At 37.5% G+C, this 24,457-nt stretch overlaps 1 protein-coding gene across 3 annotated transcripts in view; it reads right to left on the reverse strand.

Moving 5' to 3' along the window:
• Nucleotides 1–24,457, reverse strand: part of KAT6A (lysine acetyltransferase 6A) — a 102,364-nt gene that overhangs the window by 28,314 nt on the left and 49,593 nt on the right. For 2 of the 3 annotated variants that reach the window (XM_024578988.3, XM_045186596.3), the window contains exons 3-9: nt 24,214–24,322; nt 20,157–20,272; nt 19,480–19,561; nt 16,627–16,762; nt 14,730–15,046; nt 11,656–11,774; nt 1,275–1,390 (exon numbers count right to left, since the gene is read on the reverse strand). In XM_024578988.3, coding sequence (XP_024434756.2) covers nt 1,275–1,390; nt 11,656–11,774; nt 14,730–15,046; nt 16,627–16,762; nt 19,480–19,561; nt 20,157–20,272; nt 24,214–24,322 — 995 coding nt within the window. The remainder of the gene's footprint in view (nt 1–1,274; nt 1,391–11,655; nt 11,775–14,729; nt 15,047–16,626; nt 16,763–19,479; nt 19,562–20,156; nt 20,273–24,213; nt 24,323–24,457) is intronic. The other variant, XM_071220163.1, reaches the window with a different exon arrangement.

Here is a 24,457-nt window from a genome sequence, read left to right on the forward strand (position 1 = left end):
AAATAATAAAGTAAAAAAGCAAGCAGCATCATAGTCTACTTCATTCCAATTCATTCTTGCTGAAAACATTTTAAAAGCCTCTTACTTTACAATAACCAAGCCCATTTTAGACAATGCTAGTCTAAAGGGAATAATCCAATAAAACTCTTGTTTTTTTAAAGATTTTATTTATTTATTTTTAGAAAGAGAGGAAGGGAGGGAGAAAGAGAGGGAAAGAAACAGCAATGTGTGGTTGCCTGTCATGTGCCCCCTACTGGGGACCTGGCTTGCAACCCAGACATGTGCCCTGACTAGGAATTGAACCCATAACTCTTTGGTTCACAGGCCAGTGCTCATTCCACTGAGCCACGCCAGCCAGGGCCATTTAACCCACAGAGCACCATAACTTATTACTCCTTACAATACCCTGTTAAATAGGAAACCGTGGGATACAAAATTTACAGATTAAAGAGAGCATAACATGACTGCTATACTTCAAATGATAAATTTGATTTTTTTGACCAAATCTTATTTTTCAACTCTTTTACTTTAAACCCTGAAGGGAAAAAAAAAGTAATAACAACTGACATGATTGAGCACTTGCCATGTTCTAAGTGAGTTACATGAGTTGCTAACCCATGCAATGTTCACAACAAACCCTGTGAGGTCAGTACTATTCCCACCCCCACGTTAGGAGGAGACTGAGGCACGGAGTTGTTGGGGAACTACTAAGGTTATGCAGCTTCCACATGTCCGAGCTGAGTCATGGAACAAACCTGGCCTTACTAAGCACACTGCTACACCCTTAAAAGCTGGTGACTGATCAATTTATACATCTGGAAACCTGAGCTATTTATATATAATTTAATACCATTTGTCCAAATTTATCCAAACCATTGAGTTTGTTAGGGTTATGAAAATTTAGATAAAAGGCTACTCAGTGAAACTTTGTTTATAGGTTAAGTATAAGAATCTTTATCTCCTTCCCTCTTTTAATTCTTAGTGCAAGGTATGAAGGCAAATTTGTCTTTGAGAAAATATGTTCCCCTTTCTTTCTGACCATGTATAGAGTTTCCAATTTTAAATATCAGCTTTTGGACAGGTTACAGGAAAACAATCTAATGCCAAATGGGATTAAGTGGCTGCCTAAGTATGCTGCTCTTCTGGACATTTAAAAGCTACCAGTTCCCTCAAGTGTAAAAAGATGAAATAGAATGAAATGTCCCCAAGACCCCTTCTAGCACAGGAGTTCTGTGAATTTATAAACAGAAGGTAAAGGGTCTCTCAAAACATACCTTGAGTATTCTTGAGGATATGGGGAAGAGTACCAGGTGTGAATTTCATACTTCCCAAACTCAATGACAGAGGGACAGCGGACTTGTGGATCCGGGGGACCAGTCACTCCAACCTTCTGCACAGGCAAAAAATACATTACAAAATTCAGCTAAATAAAGTACAGGAGATAGATAACAAAAGAATCGAAAGAAAAAATCCCAGTATGAATCTAAATGTTGTCATCTCAGAATTCTACAAGAGAACAAAAAAAGCCAGGAATAAGCTAACAAGTTTTGAAACAAGCTGTATTATTTCTTAAATAAAGCATCCAAAAGAAGAACAAAAATGCTGGTAAGTCTTAGAACCTGGTACAGTTGGTGTCACTGGATTACCATATTTAATAATACCGTGAATACTTTCCTCAACTAAACTCACGCCCTTAATGACTTGGTTATTAAAGAGAAACTGCTGGCGTTGGGGAATAGAAGGTAAAGAATCATCTGTAACAGGCGGGGGAGGGGCGCTGCACACCTGCCACAGTCATGTGTACAGTGCCTCAACTGGCAGCAGAAACCACCTACTGAATGTGTGAGCACGAACAGGAGAAAACGACTTTCTGCTTTGGGAAAGTAGATATTTAAGAACGCTAGAAAAAGGAGATGGCAAAACAAGTATCAAAAGAGTCTTCAATTCCTTTTACACTGCCCCTAAATTTCCCTTCATTAGTAGCTCTTCGCATATTTGACCAAAGGAAATAAAAATACTCTGCTATACACACACTGTTACCCCTTTTATCTACTTTCCATTTATAATGAAAACAATTTCTGTGCTCTCAGGCTTTCTAAAAAGAGTAACTTGTAAAGCCTTTATGACCTCCACACCAGTAATTCCAACATAAGCCATTGTTATGTTAAGGACTACAAAGATCAGGTTTTAAAACCTTAAATTCAATGGCAGTTTGAATTGCTCTGCACCCAATATAGCAACATATTCATATATACATACATGTGTGTATATCATGTATATAGTACATTGTCCTTTAACTGAATGCTTTAAAACCACTGAGAGATTTTAAAAGCCCATTACTGGAGCCCGTAGACACACAGGAGACAGACAGGCACACACACAAAACACACACCTACAAAACTGAAAAAAAAATCACAGATTATTCAATTCACTTTTTAAATACAAATCCATTTAAGGAAGAAGCCTCTTCACCACAACTCATTTGAACACTCTCCCTGGTCTTTCTGTTTTCTTTTATAAAAAGCCAAGGGACTGATCTCAAGTTCCACACTGGAAGACAGCCAGGTGAAACCTCATTCTCTCCTTTAGACACCTCAAAACAAAAGACAAACATCTGTAAGTTGGACGGATCCCCAAGGAGTACTGGGTATCCTCCAAAAACAAAAATCATAAGGAAACATACAAGACAGGGTTAAAGAAAGATTTTTTTTTCATTTCTCAAAACCAAAATAGAACTTCGTAGGTTTTAAAAACATTGTTCTTTACACTCCAGAACCAAGTATTCTAATTGATAAAGTAGTATCTTTTAACCTATCTTCACAGCTCAAAATAACAAGAACAGTTGTATAGAAAATACCAGAATAACCAAATATCAGAAACCATATCTAATTTCCGGAGCCAAGGATCAAACAAGCAGCACAGAAGTGGAAAACATGCACCTGCTGTAGCACTGCGTGTCGTTGGAGAGCTCTCCCATCAGCTGCTCGGCGCTCTTCCAGGTGGATGCCCGATGAGAAACTGGATATCCAGTTCCAGTATAATTGTTTGCACATCACCACAACTAAGACAGTGCGTGTAAAATTAGAGCAGATTTCCCCACGCCCTCACCTCTGTGCACTGTAAAATGCTCTGGCACATGAGCCTACCCACTGCTGTACTCCACCGCCTCCAATTCCCTGGTGAAAGCTTGGTGAGCCCTGGGTTTCCATTTACTAAGGTTTAGAAGTTAACAAAGGCTCTGTGCTGTGAGGAAGCAACAGCTGCTTCAAAAACACTCATTAACCCAGTCCTTGCCAAAGACAAATTGTCAATCTGATTTAGAAGATCACCTTTGCTAGGCCATTTTATTTTAAAATTTCAGCCAAAATACTCTTGTTAAAACATGCAACTTTCCAAAGCAGCAGGAAGCTGATCTAATTGAGAGCACAACATATTTTAAAAAACTATTAATTCAAGTTCTGCCACTTTATACCCTCCTTCTCATTTGACTATACCAGAATCTTTATAAAATGACATATATTCCAGGCCATTACAAATGGACTTTTTAATCTAAGGAAGTTAGAGAGAGCACTAAATATGTTAGCAATTGGGCTAAACCAAAAGATAACTTTAAATATTCTGTCCAGGCCCTGGCTGGTGTGGCTCAGTGGGTTGAATACCGGCCTGCGAACCAAAGGGTTGTCAGTTCGATTCTCAGTCAGGGTACATGCCTGGGTTGTGGGCCCGGTCCCCAGTAGGAGGCGCGTGAGAGGCAACCACACATTGGTGTTTCTCTCCCTTTCTTTCTCCCTTCCCTTTCCCTCTCTAAAAATAAGTAAATAAAATCCTTTTTTTTTTTTAAAGGAAGGGAAGTTAAGAATAGTATAGGAAATGGAGAAGCCAAAAAACGTATATGTATAACCTATGGACATGAACGTGAACTAAGGGCGGGGGGAATGCTGTTGGAAGGGGAGTGCAGGGTGGAGGGGAATAAAAGGGAAAAAATATGGGACAACTATAATAGCATAATCAATAAAATATATTAAAAAAATATGTCTGTCCTAGATAATGGAAATTTTATTACTAGTAGTTTATGAGAAAAGATTATTATGCTTCTACAGAAACTCCACTTCCATTAAATGACTTATCTAATTCCAATTTACAACGTATAGAGGCCACTCTTGCAGCACCCTCAAGTCCAAGTCTGGTACAAACACGAAAATTATAATTCGTGCAGATACAGCCCTGCCCCCTTCCCTTGACCTACACTAGATAACTCCCTCTGGACCTTCCTTTCCATTTCCCCTGGAGAAATGACATTTTGAGATGAGAGTGGAGGGTAGTATTGCACCCTTATTATCAGTATGAGAATGTGAAATGTGAGGAGATGGCTTTCTGTTATTCGAACATTTTCCCATAGAAACACTATAATAAAAAATAATTCCATTCATTAGGGATTACAAGTTACCTGATGAAAGAGATATGTAAGAATGAGTTCACATACTCCCAAATGGGAAGAACATAAACTTAAGAAATAAAGAAAATCAGCATTTGTGGAGCTGACTGTGGAGCCTCCTGTGCCAGACTCTGCCCCTTATATTGTTATCTCATTGAATCCCTATAATCCATTCCTCAGAGTAGGAAACAATATGCTCACTGTAAAGAAGAAGGAAAAAACACAAGGTTCAGAAAGGTTAAGAGGCAAAAAACTCTGGGACAAGAATATCAGGAGTGAAGCATAAAAATAGAAAAGATCAGAATGAGTAGAGGTGAGAGAGAAATATAGATGGCCCTTGACTAATTAATGTTCTGAATTCCAAAAGTGTAAGTTCTTTTGAACAGAAACTTCATTTAAAAAAAAAAAAAAAAGAAGAAGAAGCTATAAGTCCACAGACTCTTATCTAAAACTCTTGGAAGAGAATGTGCTTTGGAATCCTGAATTTCCGATGTTAGGAAAGTATTACAGTACATATATGTTCCTTAAATCAACAAACCCTGCAGAATTTGGGGAACACTTCATAATCAGATATCACTGATATTTCTTTAGCAAAACACATGAATATTCACATTAAATGGGGTAAGTAAGAATATATATAGCCCTGGCTGGTGTGGCTCAGTGGACTGAGCACCAGCCTGCGAACCAAAGAGTTGTTGGTTCAATTCCCAGTCAGGGCACATGCCTGGGTTGGGACCAGGTCCCCAGTTGGGGGTGTGTAAGAGGCAACCACACACTGATGTTTCTCTCCCTCTCCTTCTCCCTCCCTCCCCCTCTCTCTAAAAATAAATAAAATCTTAAAAAGAAACTACATATATATATATATATATATATATATATATATATAGTATCATGTCATTTCAAATCATGTTTTGCCAATAATTGAGTTGAGATCTTACTGTAAAATGAGTTAGAAACTTCTTTCATTCTCAAAAAGACTCCCCCAGATAGCCAATGTAGCACATGAGAAGATACTCAATCTTACTAATCATTAGGGAAATGCAGATGAAGATCACAATGAAATCTGACTTTATGCCCATTAGGATGGCTACTATAAAAAAAGAGAACAAAGAAACCTCCTCAGAAAATAACAAGTGTTGGCAAGGATGTGAAGAAACTGGAACCCCAGTGCATCACCGATGGAAATGTAAAATGGTGCAGCCACTGAGGAAAACTGTATGGCAGTTCCTCAAAACATTAAAAAAAAATTAAACCTAGAATTACCACATGCATCAGCCATTTCACTTTGGATATAGGAAAGAAATGAAAGTAGAAACTCAAACAGATATCTGTCCGCTGGTTCACAGCAGCATTATTCACAGTAGCCAGAGGTGGAAGCAGCCCAACTGTTCGTTGACAGATGAGTGGATAACAAGATGTGGTAAATACATACAATAAAATATTATTTAGCCTTAGAAAGGAAAGAAATTCTGACATACGTTACAACGTGAATGAACCCTGAAAATGCATTAAGTAAAATAAGCCAGACACAAAAAGACAAACTCCACTTGTATGAGGTGTGCCTATGGTAGTTTAAATTCATAGAGACAAAAAGCAGAATGGTGGTTGTCAGGGGCTAAGGGAGGAAGAAATTGAGGAGTTACAATTTAATTAGCCATTCCTTCTCAGTTTCACCAATCTCTAAATGTTGAAATATCCCAGGACTCCTCAAGTTCTTTTCCTCTCTTTTGGTGATCTCACCTAGTCTCATTCCTTTAAATACCACCAACTTGCCGACAAGTCCTAAGTTTAAATTTTGAGCCCCGACCTGTGCTTTGAATTCCAGACACATACATCCCATTGTCTACTTGACAGCTCTTTCCTCTTGAATGTTTTAGAGGAATCTCAAGCTCAACAGTCCAAAAATCAAACTCCAGATATTCTTTTCCCCAAGCCTCTTCCTCCTGTATTCTCCTCCATCTAAGTAAATGGCCACTCCCTCCTCCAACTGTGCTCTAGCGTCATCCTTTTTTTTTTTTATTAAGATTTTATTTATTTATTTTCAGAGGAGGGGGAAAGAGAGGAAGAGAAACATCAGTGTGTGGTTGTATCTCACGCACCCCTTACTGGGGGCCTGGCCCACAACCCAGGCATGTGCCCTGACCAGGAATCAAACCTGTGACCCCTTGGTTAGCAGGCTGGTGCTCCATCCACTGAGCCACACTAGCTAGGGCCTAGCGTCATCCTTGACTCCTTGTTTTCAAAACCATCCAACCCAACAGCATGTCCTAATGGACCTACCTTCACAACACAGTCAAGAATTCCAATTCCACCGCTACCACAATGACCCGGATCTCTTACTTCGAAAATGCTAATACCCTCCTAACTTCTCCTTGCTTTTGTATTTCTTCTCTTCAATCTACACAGGAGCCAGAGCAATTGTTATAACCTGTGTCAGATTGGGTCACTCTTCTGCTCAAAATCCTCCAAGGGTTCCTATCACACTCAGAATAAAAATCATAGTCCTTATAATGGTCTAGAATACTCTATAAAATCTGGCCTCCCATTACCTTTCTGTCTTGATCACCTAATTTCTTATTTTTTTAAAGATTTTATTTATTTATTTTTAGAGAGGGGAAGGGAGAGAGAAAGAGAGGAAGAGAAACATCAATGTGTGGTTGCCTCTTGTGCACACCCTACTGGGGACCTGGTCCACAACCCAGGCATGTGCCCTGACTGGGAATCAAACCTACGACCCTTTGGTTCACAGTCTGGTGCTCAATCCACTGAGCCACACCAGCCAGGGCTTGATCACCTAATTTCTATTCTCAGTTCTAACCACACTAGCCTCCTCCTTGGATTTCCTTGACCATGCTAGGCACAAATCCCAGTTCAGGGTCTCTGCATTTCTGCTCCCCTGATATTCACATGGTTCACTGACTCACCTCCTTTAGGTTTCTACTAAGTGTCGGACAGTCCCTAACACAACAATTTAAAATTGTACAAACATACCCTTCCCTCTCCCTCTCGACTTTTCTCCACACCACCACCGCATGGCATACCGCTTACCACTACCCCAGTTAAACTGAGAGCTCCACACAGTAAGAGTTTTTTTTAAAAAAACCTGTTTTGTTCACTCCTGGACATCCAGTGTCTGGCACACAGTAACCAGTACTCAGTAGTATTTATTGTTAAATGAATGTTATCTATGATAACTTTAGCTATTACCTATGTAGTTTCACCTGTCACCGGTGTGCTGATAACCTGGCAAAACTCCTACCTAAGCCCTCCAGACCTCCAAATACAAGTCTACAAAAGGTCTCCATTTTAGGCTTTACACAAATCCCCAATTTATGTAAGTATGGTCTCTTCCTCCATCCAAAAAAGCTCCTCTTATCATATTTAGTATCATCATGTACTCAAAATAGAAAACTGGGAGACCTATTTGGTTCCACCTTCCCCTTCAACTCTAACTTCTAACCCAACACTACATGCCTTCCACTCTATCCTAAGTCTTTTTCAAAACCTCTGCCTACTGCACTGCCTGTGCTTTCATCTAGACTCCAGTCACTTCTCATTCTGACTACTGTAATCACTGGGCTGACAGGTGTCCTTGTTCAGGTATTCTTTAAACCACTGTGCACTGTATCACCAGAGGTGAGTTTCTAATACAATCATGTCATTCTCTTTTTAAAATTTCTTCAGTAGCCCTTCAAGAGCTATTTGATTACTTTAAAAAGCTACTGTAATGCCCTGGCCAGTATGGCTCAGTAGTTTGGGTGTCATCTCACAAAGCAAAGGGTCACAGGTTCGGTTCCCATCAGGTCACATGTCTAGATTGCAAGTTCAGTAAAAGAGGCAACCAGTTGATGTTCCTCTCTCATCAATGTTTCCCCCTTCTCTTTCCCGATCGTTTCCTCTCTCTTTAAAAAAAAGGTACTGTAACTAAAAAATAAAGCACAAATTCCTTAACATGTAGCACAGGATCTTTGTGATCTTGTCTGTACTTACTTTTCAACCTCATCTCTTACTTGAACACCAGCCAAATTAACTACATCCAGCTCCAAGGGTTCATTAAACTTTTTTACACCCAAACTGTTCTATTTGAAATGCCTTCCTCTTCTTACTCAATAGTAAATTGTTGTTACTAATTCCTTCAACACCCTGCTACAATGACTCCCATAACATTCCTGGACAGATATTTTCCTTTTTATTCTCACTGCATCTTATGCAAATCTCTTTGGTCACATTATACCATAGACTGGCAGTTAAGAGTTAAGGATCTGGGTCAGATTGCCTGGGTTCAAATACAGATTCTAAAATTTAACTATAACTCCTGGTAAGATACTCCTTCTAAGACTTTGAGTTCTTCATCTGCAAAATGAGAGCAAATAATAACAAGGTTATATTTAAAAGCAACAAATAGATGTTGCAATAGAGTACCTGGAACACATAAAAGAGTACCTATTACTAATTACATGGCTTTCATTACTTGTTTATGAATGTCTCCACCACTAGAGGGCAGAGTCTTATTTTCTACTTATCCATGTATTTCTAGCACCTGTCCCTAAGACAGCTAACAGCAGCTCACATTTAGTGCTCACTACACAGAGGACACACTAAGCATCTTGCAAATAGCAACTCAGTTAATCCTTTCAACAAACCTAGTAACTTGTCCAACCCAGGTCACCCAGCAGAGAGAGGATTTGAACAGTCCGTTTCTAGTACCTAGGCCTTTCACCACTCTCTATTAAAAGTCTCACTAAAATTGTGCTAAGTTTTTAAATAAACATACTCACAATCTAAACAGCCTTATATGTCTTATGATTATGGGTAAAGGGCTAAGACATTAAGAGCCCCTTCCTCCCCATCCCTAATTTCATCAGTACCAAGGAGAAATCACTCCAGTGAAAAAGGCAGTTATGGGGATACCTTATATTCCTGGCATTCCCAGACTAATGTCCTCTGACTAGCATTCAAAACTCACCGCTATGCAGTTATGTGCTAGTAAGTCAACGTATTTCTTACCATTCCCAACCAATGTTCCACTCCATTTTCTCTCTCAAACTAAACTGCCGACAGTCCTCCCTTTGCATGGTGCCATGTTAATCAAAACTTCCACATACCAGAACTGAGATCAAATCTCAGGCGCCACAGAAATGTATGAAGCATGGACATGACGCTGAGGTGCGCATTTCCATTAGTACAGTGCACGCGAAGTACGGACTGTCCGTGTTGTAACACCTCCACGGGTAGGCACTGTGTTTTCCACGCCTCCTCAGCGTGACTTGCACAAGGTAGGTCCCCAAATGCCTGTGATCTGACAGACCAACCGTCACAATGTCTCCTGTATTTGTAGTAGTTACTTCTCAGAGGTGAAGTTAATTTTTACTGCACCTAGCATGCCCTCTTTCTCTCCATTTACCTAAATTCTAACCATCCTTTGAGCCTCCTTCTTCTGTGAACGTCTCATATCACACCAATTCTTACTTATTCTTAGTATGCTGTGAAAGCGTGGAACAGTCTGTATCATTTAATACGGCAACAAATTACATAAATTGGTAGGCTACATGCCACTGTTTTCTGGTTAATCTTCCTGTGTACCTTTCCCTACTTGCATTCAGTACATGTCTTATGATTTCGGTGCCTCCACAACACTTTTTGACAGGGTAATGCAGGACGTTGAAGGCACACCGGCCTGCGTTCTACCTCCACCAGAAAAGTCACTCAGCTAAAAGCCAGTTTCCTCATACGTAAAATGGGGACAATAATCTTTACCTCAGAGGCGTAAGAGAGTTATTGAACCTAGCTTACTGCATTTCTAATAACTGTTCAAGTCTTTATGCAAAAAAAATTATTTTAGTACCCAAGATTTAAAAACTGCCATAACAATCAAATCCTTCAAAACTAGAAAACATTAAAATTAACTATGGAAATATAATGCGATATTTGGTAATATCTTATGTAAAAATCATTCTATATATTTCAAGAAGGCGGTTATGCTCCAATGGAATGAGCTGAATACAAATGCTTCTTTCTGGTAATGGACCTTTTAAGAAAAACCATTTCCTCCAAGTTCCTAAGGTCTTTTTTAAAATAAAATTCCAGAACAGAAGCCTATACTAGTAATTTTTATGCTTCTATTTTTCTTTTTAGGGGTTCTTTTTTTATAAAGTGTTCCTTATATAGTTAATAACAGAACATAGTACCAGGCAAAATATATCCTTATTTCTCCTGACATAAAAACAAAAAATCAAAGCCAATTATGAATGACCCTTTTTGATAAAAATCTGCTGAGCATTTTAATAACTTTTGAATTAGAAATATATCACATGAAATTTAATTACTCAAGATAATCACTATGCACAAATACCGGGTTTGCTGTTTTGAATGCCTACTAAATGATAAACTCTACGTTTTACTCGTATAGCCCCTATAGCTGTAGTTTTTAGAACAACAGAAGCACTCAATAAATGATGGGTTGTTGGTTGGATGGGTTCCAAATATTAATTCCTTTATCATTTATCTCTTAATGGTACAACTGTTAAGACTGTCTAAGACTCTAATAAAATCTTCCTGCAAAAGTTTTGAAACAAAGGTTGAAGCAGTTTCTACTAGCTATGCCTAGGCTATGAAGATGACTTTGCTCATTATTTTTATGAATGCTTTCATTATTCAAAACACCCTCTAATCTAATCAACAGCAGCTTTCCCGCTGGCTTCAACCCACGTAACTACATTAAGTCAGAGAACCAGGGAGTCATCCTTGATGACCTCTTACTCTTCCAAATTACACAGAATATATCACCAAGTGCTGCTAATTTCATCTCTAAAATATATTCTAAATCTGTGCACCTCACTCCCATCTCCACTGCCACCTCTCTAGTTGTCAGTTTCTTTCACCTAGACTATTCAAAACACCTCAGAATTGGTTTCCCTGCTTCCACTCGTACCTAATTCTAATCCATTCTTAACAGGGTGGCCAACGAAAAATGATTTATAATGCAAATCTGATCCTGCTATTTCCTTTCTAAAAATCTTTCAGTGGTTTCCCACTACAATTACAATAAACACCCAAGTCCTAACTTACAGAAGGAAAATAATTTTACAGAGGAGAGACACGGCAGAATATTCCCAGATCAGATGGATAAATTGCTGTTACTGCTTTACGCACAATATAATTAATCCTCTCTTTCTCACCCATAAATTATTTGACTGTCCAATCCGAACAGCCAACTTTACCTGTAGTGCTTGTTCTTGGATATCACGAAATAACTCCATGTCTTTCTCAGTCATGATTTCTTGGCTCCCAAAAAGCCGCTCCTCACTTTCTTGTTTGCCATCCCAGCCATCCTGATTGTCTGCTCATAAAGAAAGGGTTCACACATTATTAACACTATCCTCAGTTTAATACATCATCTAGAAAAAAATTTCCTAAGTCTTTACTTTGGTTAGAAGACCTCCATATTATTTACGTTATTATTTCATATGACAGAGAAGAGGATAGCATTAAATTAACTCCTAGAAAGATACTAGTCAATAAAGAATATACAAGGTATACATGTTATATCAACCTTATAATAAAAACCCTGAACTGTCTTCTTAAAAATACTACATAACTAAATTTAAATTTCATACTATTTTAACATACTATAATATTGGGTTGACCAAAAAGTACAATTGGTTTTTCTGTGAGATGGCTCTGGTACCACTTAGCTGTCTTTAACTTCATTCGAATCAATTGTTAGGTTTGTACTGTGACAGCTGTCATATCAGTGTGCATTTGAAACAAAAACTTATCAAAATGGGTCAATTTTTTGCAGTCATTTTAATATTGAAGATGGAAGAAAATACATAACATTTTAGACATACTATGTTTTATTATTTCAAGAAAGGTAAAAATACAACTTAAATGCAAAAAATATATTTATGCAGTGTATGGAGAAGATGCTGTGACTAATCAAACATGTCAAAAGTGGTTTGTAAAGTTTTATGTTGAAGTTTCCTCACTGGACAATGCTCCACAGTTGGCCAGACCCGTTGAAGTTGATAGTGATCAAATTGAGACATTGAGAACAACCAACATTATACCATGTGGGAGATAGACAACATACTCAAAATACCCAAATCAATAAAGTTATTGGTGAAAATGAAAAATGTGTCCTTTATTTTAGGGAAAAAAAAACACATGAACTTTTTGGCCAACCCAATACATACAAAAGCAGAACAGGAAAGAGTCTAAGAAGTATAAAATTTCTTTTAAAATAGTATGAATATAATACTTTTAGTATAAGTTTAGCATAACATTCAAATACTATGTTTTCATTCCTTGGTAGTAGGGGAAAAGTTTGTTAAGACACAATTTTCACCACCTGAGAGGAAAACAGGGAAATTGGCTCATTTTAAACTTCCCAATGATCCTGCAATTATCCTAAGGCCAATATATTCTTACCTCAGCAAAAAGATAACCTTTGAAGTAGCTACCTTAACTGAATTCTAGCAGTACTAACTCCCTTTTCAGGGTGCCCTTTTAAAGTACCAGCTCCACAAAACTGAGAATCACAGATGATAATCCTCTGGGTAAGTATGATAAATTATAATAATCAATCCACTAAATGACACATCTTCCTCAAATGGACAAAGAAATTAGTAAAAGGAGTACTGGGAGTTTACGTAGATCATTATACTTTGCATTTGAAGATGACACTGCTGATAATGTCATGGGCATTCCTTCTCTGTATGAGGGTGGCTGAAAAGACCAATTATTGATAGTTCTTTTCTTATCAACTGCACATACAGGCTGTCTGTTATTCATTTAGTGTAAGAAAAGGGACAAAGCCTCGCTGCTCACAATATTCCCAAACTGAAAACTACATATATGTAATCTAAAGGTACTATGTGACTTTAATGCCCCCTAGTGCGCAACACAGATAGATGCAGGCACAGACCTAGTACAGCATTCAGTAGGAGCATTGTTACCAGATGGTGCAAGACTGCTCCTTAAACTCTAAAGTCACAAAACGAAATGCCAGAGAAAATTAAAGCAAAAGTTCACACTAATGCCTAAAGCTCAATACTGGTTCTCTATATACTTTATACATTTGCTCTAATAATTTCTATTTCTAAAACTTTCCAGTAGATTCTTCTAATAATCCATCCACAATGAAATGGTTAATTCAAGAATGCCTTTCATTAAGATCTGCTTTATGAGATTCTTTCCATCTAAGTTCAACCTAAATGGGTTGTGTCTTCTTGGATAAACACGCTCAAACTGGAGCTTATCTATAGCGTTCAGGGCTGATAAAGGCAGGAAAAGTACTTAAATGCTTAAGGAGTAATTAGTTGATTGCCACTGTGGTGAAAAGCTGATCAATAAAGGGACGCTGACAAAGATGAGAACTTTCTCTTCTGCGCTGGACGGATCACCCATTTATGTAAGCAACAATAAGGAAGCAGAGACCACAATCACCAACGGGACAGTCAGGGGAAGAAAACAGAAGGGATTTAAAACCCCTTACTGTACATGAAACAAAAGAGGCTTGTGACCCAAAATGTCCATCTCATTCTTCTACCTTCCTCAGAGCCATTTCTACTTTCTTCACAGGGTTGTGTTCTCCAACTCAAAGCACTCAAGCAATAAGGCTAGTTTAAGCTTTAATTATCTGAGCAGCTAATCAAAACTTTCTCCTCTGACTGGAATCACCTGCTACACTATTAAGTCTTCTGCACAGATGCTCTCTTCTCTGAGAAGTAGAGAATTTAGCCTACTACATAAGTAAATGGTCTGAAGCTACGGTTCTCTCTTTCTCCTCCCACCCCCTGCCCAGTGTAAGCCATTTAAAAAAAAATCACAACTACATTTGCCAAGATTTGAAGCAGAAAAATCAATGATCTTTTATTTGCATATATTCTTCTTATGTTTAAATCAACAGCATTTTGTCCTCCCTTACTCTTTTCTATTTCCTTCTGGGAGTAAAGTAAGCAGAATGATGCTCACCACATGATTTCAAGATTTATGAAATGTAAAGTTATCCCTGATTCAAGATTATAGTCCAAATTTCTGTAGGCAGATTCTTGGTGGTTCTACCAAACAAGCACCTTCTTTTGTGTAAGAGCTTCTACTTGTCCAATCTGAAACTTCATGTCTAGCCTCTAAATTCTTGCTGTAGTTATCACCTTATTATCATTAAATATGTTCAATACATCCCTATATTCCAGAAGCAATTACCAAATAGAAATCTATTCCAGATAACTAGTGTTATTCTAAGTAATACACTTTTGGAGTACTTTTTGTTTCTAAGTGAACAAACTTTTACCTGTGGGCCAATCTGAAGTGCTTGTTTTTCTGTTGCCCTTTTTCCTGATTCTATATTGCTCAGAGTAGTCTACCACTTCCCCTCGTGGTTTCCGCCCATCAGGGGAAGGGGTGAAGAATTTGGTAAGGCCATCAATGAGCCCTTTGGTTTTCTTGTTGAATTTCAAGGAAACGCTGCTATCACTGCAGAAGTCCAAGCCATCTATTCGCTCTAAATAGCCTTCTTCTGATGATGATGCTGATTGGCTGGAGAGTGTGATTTTACGTTTCCGACCCCTTCCAGGGCCAGTTCGAACTTTGCTGAAGGGACCTTTTGATCTAAAGAATCAAACAGGGAAAAGGGTAACTATTAAAAAGAAATCCGTATACGGTTTCTACTTAATATGTAACATATAATTAGTGAATAACCTATGCTTTATAAAAAAAATCTGTATCATTAAGAATATTTCATAAACTAATAAATATTACATAAACTAGAAGTAATATTATTTAAAATTATTAATTTACAAGTAATTTGGCCCTGGCCAGGTATCTCAGTTGGTTAGAGCATCATCCTGATATGCTGAGGTTGTGGGTTTCATAACCCGTCAACATACAAGAATCAACCCATGAATGCATAAATGAGTGGAACAACAAAAATCGATGTTTCTTTCACTCTCTCTTTATCCTTCTCTCACAAATTTTTTTAAAAGGAGGTAATTTAGCACAGAATAATAAAATTATTAATAAATTAAAAATTATTTCCAAGAAGCCTAGTTAATTTATAGTGAAATGAATCCTAGGCCAGGAGTCAGAAGGCACGTTTGAGTCATAATTCTGTCACTTCCTAGCTGTACATCTTGGACAAATCACATTCTCTCTAAGTATCAGTCGTCATCTGTAAAATGAGAGCTGGACCAGAGAAAAAGTAAGATCCTTCCAGGTATAAAGTCCTATGATCTCTGTACCAACTCAGACTGATACTTTTACCTTTAAACGTAAGGATGGGTTACTCCTGAAAGTGAGGAATCAAAAGATCACTTCATAGAAAAATTAAAGCTGATTTAAGATTTAAAATATAAACTACAATGCTCGTTCTATACATTTCAATCTGCTGTCGCCCATTCATTTCAGATATATCACCTTCAAGATAGTCTTAAATGTAGAAAAGGTAAGTAAATTTTTTAGAATAAAGAGAGATTTATAGGTCTAAAGATATTTTACATATCATCCAAAGTAAATTACCTTAGAGATACTTAAAAAAAACCAAACAGGTAAAATTAGCTATGGAACCTTGCCCCACCTCCTCCAGACACAGACCAGTTTCCTAGTCCGTAAGGGATAATTATATCCCAATTTCTGCTAATAGATCAAAAACTTGCATTATTTTACCTTAGGACATAAAAATGACACTTAGCTATGACCTCAAAAGTAGAAACTATCTAGTCATTTCTACATCTAATAGAAATAAATTAATGGGACTAATATCAGGAGAGAGATCTGTGAAGTGCTATAGTTAAACAATTCTTTCTTTCTTGTTTTTCTATGAGGCAATAGTTAAGAGGCAGGCATTGGTGCCAGACTACTTGGGCTTTAATCCCCCAGCTCAACATTTCACCATAAACTTGTACCAGTTAATCTCTCCAAGCTGTAGTTTCCACCTTTAAAAAGTAAGAGTGATCACAGCCCCTACCGCTTCACTGGGTTGTTGGGAGAACTAAATGATTTAACGCAGCACGTAAAGCAGTTAGAAAGTGTCTTGGCACTTTGTTAAGGGATTAATAAGTGTTAGCCATTATTATTATAAAAGTGCCAGTTATAACCATTGAAACTTTTTCCATAAAGCAAACAAGGGAATCCTACACTATAGAGAAGGCCCTATCCTTTTCTCCCCTCACCTTGCCACAAGTACAACTTACACCGTGTTTTGTTTCTTTAACCTGTTTTTTGGACGTCCTATTGGATTAGCATAGCGCCGTTTTATCTGTGCCGCCTTCTTCTGTAGAAGTTTTCGTCCTTTTTTCCTAGGTCGACATATTTGACATATCCACATGCCTATAGAGAAAGAGCATTCCACATGAAAGCACAATAGATATACATACACTGAAAGGTCTGGATACTCTAAGTCAAGAGTTCTTAACCTCTTTCAGGTCAAGGACTCTCATTTGAAAATCTGATGAAAGCCACCCACCCAGAAAAATAAACATGAAAACATATACACACAAAATTCAACAAAAACTGAGATTCACAAACATCTGAGGCCCACACATGGCTGAAATCTACTGATCCTCAGTTAAAAAATCCCCACTCTATACCTAGCACCCAGATACGAGTTTCTAATTACCATTATACAAGAAAAGACGCCAGAGAGCACAGGTGGCAAACACAAGGCCCGTGCCCTCCACCTTGTTTTATCTGGCCTGGCACCTTGTTTCTACTCAGTGGCAGCACCGAGCTCTAGCTTAACTGATAAGGAGTAGGTACATTTACACAATCCTAAACTTACATTTGGCCCTTTGAAGGCAACCGCAAGGCTAATGTGGCCCCCGGTGAAAATGAGTTTGACACCCCTGCCATAGAGTAATGACTGGAGCAGGGAGAATACAAGAGAACCTAGAACATTTTGTGATGCCAGGAAATCAAGACATATTCAGCAGATGATGAAGGCATGTCAAAAGGACACAGGAACCAATCTGAAGGAGCTCCCAACAGTCAAATCTGGGTCAGAATGAGCAAAAAAGGAAGTAATCACAGCAGTGAGTTAAGACCCACAGAATAAAATAAATGTAGTGAGTCCATGATGACATACATTAATTAAACAAATAAGTGGGAGAAAGGAATAGCTTTCCCCCACAAAATCCCAATTAATAAATGTAGAAGGAATGATAAAAATGGAAAAATCATCATTATCAAACATCACAGCAAAAATTGGCGCGATGCGTCCATTTAGCAATTGATGTATGCTAAAGTTAGTGGGCAACGCAGAAAAGAATAACTTTAGGGTTTCTTCACTGTAATCAAGTGATCAATGTTAACACTACTCGTCATGAGACACACAGGTGTAACACAGCCTGTTACAACGCCTGACAAGGGCACATCATGACTTCTGTGGGACTCTTTCAAACCTCGAAACCTCTATCTAATCATGACACAGCGAGAGACAAACCCAAATGGAAGGACTTTCTACAAAACAATTAACCAGCAAGTACTCTTCAAAAGCGGCAAGGTCGGGAAAGACAAAGTCTGAGGGATTAACACAGTCTGGACGAGACTAAGGAAATACAACTACAGGTAATGTGAGATCCTGTATTGGATTCCAGACCGGACAATTCAAATAAGGCCTGCAGATTAGTTAGTTGTATCATACCAACTTAGTTTCCTGGTTTCAATAATTGTACTACGGTTTTGTAGAATGTTAACAATAGGGGAAGCCAGCTAAAGGGCCAGTGAGAACGCTCTGCACTACTTTTACCACTTTTCTGTAACTCTGAAGTTATTTTACAATGTTTCCCGCTTTAAGCTGCTATAAAACTTCTTTTGTAGGCATTAAATACATAGGAATAAAACCCTAAGAAAATCTTTCTTATCTTGAAGGATTCTTAGAAGGACTTTTGACCAGATTTCAAGTAAATAGAAAAGGTAGGAAAGGGGGTATTTATCTTCCAATAAATATGAATTTAAGACTTTTCAAAAGGTAACAATCAATAGAGTGGCATCAGAGGGACTCAAGTAAGACCCTAAAGTGGAATAACTTTGCTATACCTAAGCTTAAGTCCTTTTCCATCAACAGAAAATTTTTTTCCAAACAGACATCAAAAATCCTATGAACATCTTACTTAAGAAACCTATAAATCACAAAATCAGAGTTGAAAATGAGATATGTGATAAAACAAAGCAGAGGACTCTCTGTATTTTTTTTGAAGAAATTATAAAGCATATGATAAGATGGAAGTCCAAACAGGCAATTGTCCTAACAGGGCTCAAAGAACAGAGTAACATTACACTGTACTCTTATGATTTGGGCACTTATTTGTTTGCAAATTATTTTCTTAAAAATAATCATAACAAACAATAGTAAGTTTTGAATAAACCAGAGACTCTAATAGCTCTAGGTACCTCAAAAGTGATGAGCCATGATATAATCAATATGACCTAATACAAGTTCATTTCTTCCTTTAAAGAAAAAGATATCTCAAAATATTACATAAGGCAAGTATTTTGTCCTCTAACTAACTATAGGACTGGCAAATATTTATAAACGAACCACTTCATCCTCCATGGACACTTAGATATTGAAAAGAGAAGAGAGTCACAATAAATCCATATCACATAAGAACGTCAGGAGCTGCCCTGGCTGGTGTGGCTCAGTGGATTGAGCACCGGCCTGCAAACCAAACAAAGGGTCACCGGTTTCATTCCCAGTCAGAACACATGCCTGGTTTGCAGGCCAGGTCCCAGGTAGATGGTGCAGAAGAGGCAACCACATATTGATGTTTCTCTCCCTCTCTTTCTCCCTCCCTTCCCCTTTCTCTAATTATCTGTCTATCTATCTATCTATCTATCTGTCTGTCTGTCTGTCTGTCTGTCTTATTTAAAAAGAAAGAAAGAATGTCAGGATGCCTAAAAGACTGTCCCCACTGTTAAGGTGAAAGCTTTCTCCCTACTTATACAACCCCAAGTAAAAAGATGCAAATTACTCTTTCATTTTAACAAAATAGATAAAAGGTGCTTTCACTAACACTGCCAGTTTGATTTCAGAAAGTATTTGTCACCTTTTGGCATCCGGGTGAGTGGAGGATCACAACACTCCATGTGAAAACCTCGGTCACAGGAATCACAAAAGAGCATGTTATCCTAAAAAAAGAGAAATGACAGTTCTGCTTACCCTTATGAAACATATCGGGATCATGGCTTCATAAAATGCAGGATGCTTCAATGATCTCAGAAAGGAAATGAGTTATTATAACAGTAAAATTTCCTTAATGTTATGACATAGATGGATAGTCTGAGTTAGCAAACAGTTTTGAGTTTTGTTTGCTTCATCTGATCTCTAATAAGAACTAGTTTCATTACTTTCAAGTTGATCCAATAATCAGATATAGCGAAGTTTAGTCTGTTTTAATAATAAAAAAAGGACAATTGTAATTAATATACTAACTCGTCCTAAATGAATGCCTCCAACCACTCTAACAATTTTGGAGTAATATTTTAAAACAGCTTGGTCTCTCTGCAGATTTGTGATTAAGGTGCTTTAGAAACTATCCAGAAACAATCCAAGTTTCAGTTAGCGAGTACACTAAACTAGTACTATGAGATTTAAAGAGGAGACTGTTCTAAGTTTCGCTGGATCAAGTGGCCAAAGAACAGTCAGACATACTAAGAGGGTCACGCCAGTTGCACACATTCCAGGTGTAAACGAAGTGTCACTGTGCAAGGTGGAGACACTCACTGCATTTTTGCCCTGATCTCGACAGGAGCTGCAGGTCTTACACTCGATGCACTGCCACCGTAAGGCCTTCACTCTAACCGTTAGTTCGGGGGAGAACTTTAAACAGGATGGGTGACCTAAAGAGAGAAAAAAATTCAAAACGGAAATGATCAATCATTTTGTAATTGTATTAAAGGAATAATGTAGAAAAAGTCAATACCTTAAATCAAAACATACATCAAAGAAAAAAGGATGCTCTTGGAAGCTTGCCATACATGTCTCATTTGGACTTATATTCCAGTTCAGTTTTATTAACACTAAGTAGGATTTACTACACACCCCACAAAGTTGATTATTAAAAACTTGACAAACTCCAAATTTTTATTAAGCCTACATTAAAGCACTGTGTATATACACATGCTTGTATGTTTATGAACACATAATATGCCCAGGCCATTTCTAAAAGAATATGCAAAAACTGTACAATTATAACATGCTAGGATATGGAGCTACAAACACTTTGAAGGATTTTATATTTCATTGTATACCCTTCTGTGCTCTCAATGTTTTTTAACAGTAACATGTGTTACTTTTATAACTAAAAATATATATAATAAAAATCCTATAATTTAAAGTGAATTTGTTGCTCATGGTTTAAGGCACTCAGGCTAAAACTAAAGTGTAAGCAGTATTTCAGTGACTGTGAACAGAACAAGTCACAGAAAAACACGTTTCCTCTTCCAAGAGTTAGCATCAATTTTATTCTCAAAAATTTAAAATAGAGCCCTGGCCAGTGTGGTTCAGTTGGTTGGGGCAGAGTCTTGTACACAGAAAGGTCATCGGTTCGACTCCTGCTCAAGGCACATACCTAGGTTGCGGGTTTGATCACCAGCTGGGGCATGTGCAGAAGACAGACAATCAATGTTTCTCTCTCTCCTCCCACCCCCCAACCCTCTCTCTAAAATAAAATTAAAATATTTTTTAAAAATTCAGAGTAGCCAATTTGCCCTCAACTCTGAAAAGATTTGCCTCTCTCCTCTAAAATTTGGTGGTGGTGGTGGTTGCTGTTATTATTATTACTACTGGTGAGACAAAGACTAGTTAAATTATTTTCTCTCATCTCTTTTCTATACCTAAATAATAGCCTCTTCTGTGAGGTGATAAGAAGTGTATCATCAAAATATCACTAATATTAAAAGAAAATGGGAGAAGAGGTGTAAAAAATCCCATCACCCTAGAATAGCCATTTTCATGTTGTACTTTTCCTTTTTAAACTAGCTAAAAGCATTTTCATGGTTTTAATTATAGGCTATATATAGTTTTGTTTTGCTTTTCTTCATTATTTTATTCAAGTAAACTTTCTATTTGTATTCCTTAAACTGATTATATTGCGCTGTGTCCATACACTGTAACCTACCTGATCACTTCCTTATTGTTAAATACTTAAACTACTACCTGTAAAAGTTAGAATACTAGAATACATTATTTCATGTTTACAGTCTTTCCTTCTTTTAAATTAATACCTTATGACAAGTGCCTGAAAGTGGGGTTGGTAAGCAAAATGAAATAAATATTTTCTATAGCTTGAAAGGTAAAAATGCAATGCCCAGACATGTCCCAAACCCCATGACATATCCAGTGCCACCTGCAAAGTACAAAGGTTTTACCACAACTTCATCAGCTCTAGGTGTGAGCTCTCTTATAATTCAAGTTTTATTATTATAACAGCTATGAATTGACACTTCACTGTTGCTTTGGTGTGCATTCCTATTATTATTATTTGATAAAACGTTTTTATATGCTCAACTGTTAACTTTCTCTCTATATAAACTGTTCATAGGCTCTGTCCCTTGGACTTTATGCTGAGAAATATAAACACACTCTTTATACTTTATATTGCCATATTTAATGCAATTATGTTCCCCAAACAATTCTTGCTTTTTAAAAAAAAAAAAATTTGGATAGTTTAGTCCTCAATTTGAAAAAAATATCAAATTCCATATATCTGACTACGTCCATACTTTTCTTCCTTGGTTAGTGTGACAGCCAGGCTCCAAACTGCCCTCCAATCATTCTTGCCTCCTGGCAAGAATGTCCATTCACATCCTTTTCTAGTTCATTCCCACAATAAATATGGCTGATCTGTGTAACCAACAGGATACTACTGAAATGACACAGTGTGAGTTCTAAGGCAAGGTTATAAAAGATACTGCAGATTCCGCCTCGCTCTCTCTTTTAGACACCTGTTGGGAGAATCCAGCTACCATGTTATGGACATGTATGTAGCCTATGAAGGGGTCCATACGGCAAAGAACTAAGACCTCCTGTTAACTGGCAGCATTAACTTGAGAGCCAGCTAAGTGATTCACCAAGGGAGCCTTCAGATGACTGACGACCAGCTGAGCTCTTGATTACCACTCTCATGAAAGGCCTCAAGTCAAAACCACCCAGGTAAGCCATGTCCAAATTCCTGACCCACAAAAATAACATGAAATTTAAAAAAAAATTGTTATTACTTTTAGCTTCTAAGTTTGGAGTAATTTTTTTCTACAGCAATAGATAACTAACATTTATTCTACTCGTTCTTTAAAAGTTCCCTCTACAGTAAGTTTCCAAACTGCATTCTCCCCTATATTACACAAACTTAGAGACCACCTCAAATACAATGCTTCTTAGAAGGCAGGGCTATAACCCCCCCAGCCCCCACTTCATTCCCACCTCACCTACAGCAGATACATGTTTTTATGTTTCATATATTTGGTTCCCATAAGACTTCTGAAGGGTTCCATTACTAAAATATAGTTTGGCAATCACTGCATTGTATGGCATGTTACTGTATTTTAACCTTATCTTTTATGGTTTATATTTAACTGTGAAATCCATCCAGAATGCATTTTGGTTTGTGATACTCTGCTATATATGGTCACCTACTATACAAGACATCTTCTCACCTTCTTCTAGTGCCTTCTTATCCATAAAAACTGAAAAGCTAAAAACTATACTTCCTTGCCTCTTTTGTGGCTAGACTTTAGATATGAGCAAAATTCTACTAACTGAATGTGTTTTAATGATTTTTGAAAGGCAGAAATGAAACAAAGACCATCTTCCTCTTCATACTGACTGGTTTTTAATGATAAGCGAAGCCATGAAAACACCAATTTACTCCTCACCTTCATGGCTACACAGAGGCAGTTGTGATGATGGCCAAATTTGGCATTTCCGTATCCAACTACAAAACTCAATGGTTCCCCAGTGGCCTCCCACTTCCACCTCTTTCAAATGGAGGCAGATATAGTGATTCACTTGGTGGGGCAATTCTGCAATGTCCCAAGAGTCAGTCCTTAAAGCCCAGCCTAGAGCTTTCCTCTTTCAGCCCTTCCAACAATTTCACAAATGCCTGATTGGACCATTAAATTCCTTTCCTCTTGAAGTATCTAGTGTGTTTTCTGATTTCTGAAACAAATAGAAAACCCTGCAAATTAAGCCAATGATCAAAGATAATGCTGATTTTTGCATTCCTGCACAGCCTTTTAAGATCTTAAAATGTAGAGCAAGAGTATCTCTGGAATTGACAGACTAGGAGACTCTTCGCAAAATCTGTTTTAAAGCCCAGAATTTCACACAGCTCACTAAAATGCAGTGTCAACACTCTATCCCCAATGTGACATATGTAAGCTTCTATCAAGAAAAACAAATCTGTTATCATCCTGGTTCTATTCAGCCTGAGGCATAAATCAAGAAAGATAAGTAGTGATCATGTTAAAAAAAAAAAAAAAAAAGCAGTAACTTCCAACTGATTGCTATAATTTGAACAGATGTTTGATAGTGAAATATAAAGATCAACGGGGGGAAAAGTCTATGGAAAGCATTTTATTTTTAAAAAACCCTGAGATCTGAATTAAATTAACTGAATAAAACATTTCAACTATACATTTAAATCCCTCCCTTGTCTAGCAGCTCATCTAAGTTACCTAAAACCAGGATCAAATTAAAATATGATCAAGAATACAAACTTAGTACAATATACTTCCCTCTTGCCTGAGAGCATGTGTTAGAAAAAATAGAGGAGATCACATACCACTGTTGCCACAGTCAGCACAGGAGATGAGTTCCTCTGGCTTCTTTTCTCGGTTTTGTTCTTTTGTACCAAGACAGAAACTACAGATGGGAATTGGTTCAGCAACCGGCTGTAAAGAAAAACAATCACTCAGGCAACAGTATTATTTCTTAGTATTAATCTAAAGACATTAAAATTATAGTTTTAAATTCCTAAAAGAGTTACACATGTAACTTTAGGACAAATGCATCACTCTCCTAATTTT

The sequence above is a fragment of the Desmodus rotundus genome, chromosome 13, assembly GCF_022682495.2.
Source record: "Desmodus rotundus isolate HL8 chromosome 13, HLdesRot8A.1, whole genome shotgun sequence".
Lineage (NCBI taxonomy): Eukaryota > Metazoa > Chordata > Mammalia > Chiroptera > Phyllostomidae > Desmodus > Desmodus rotundus.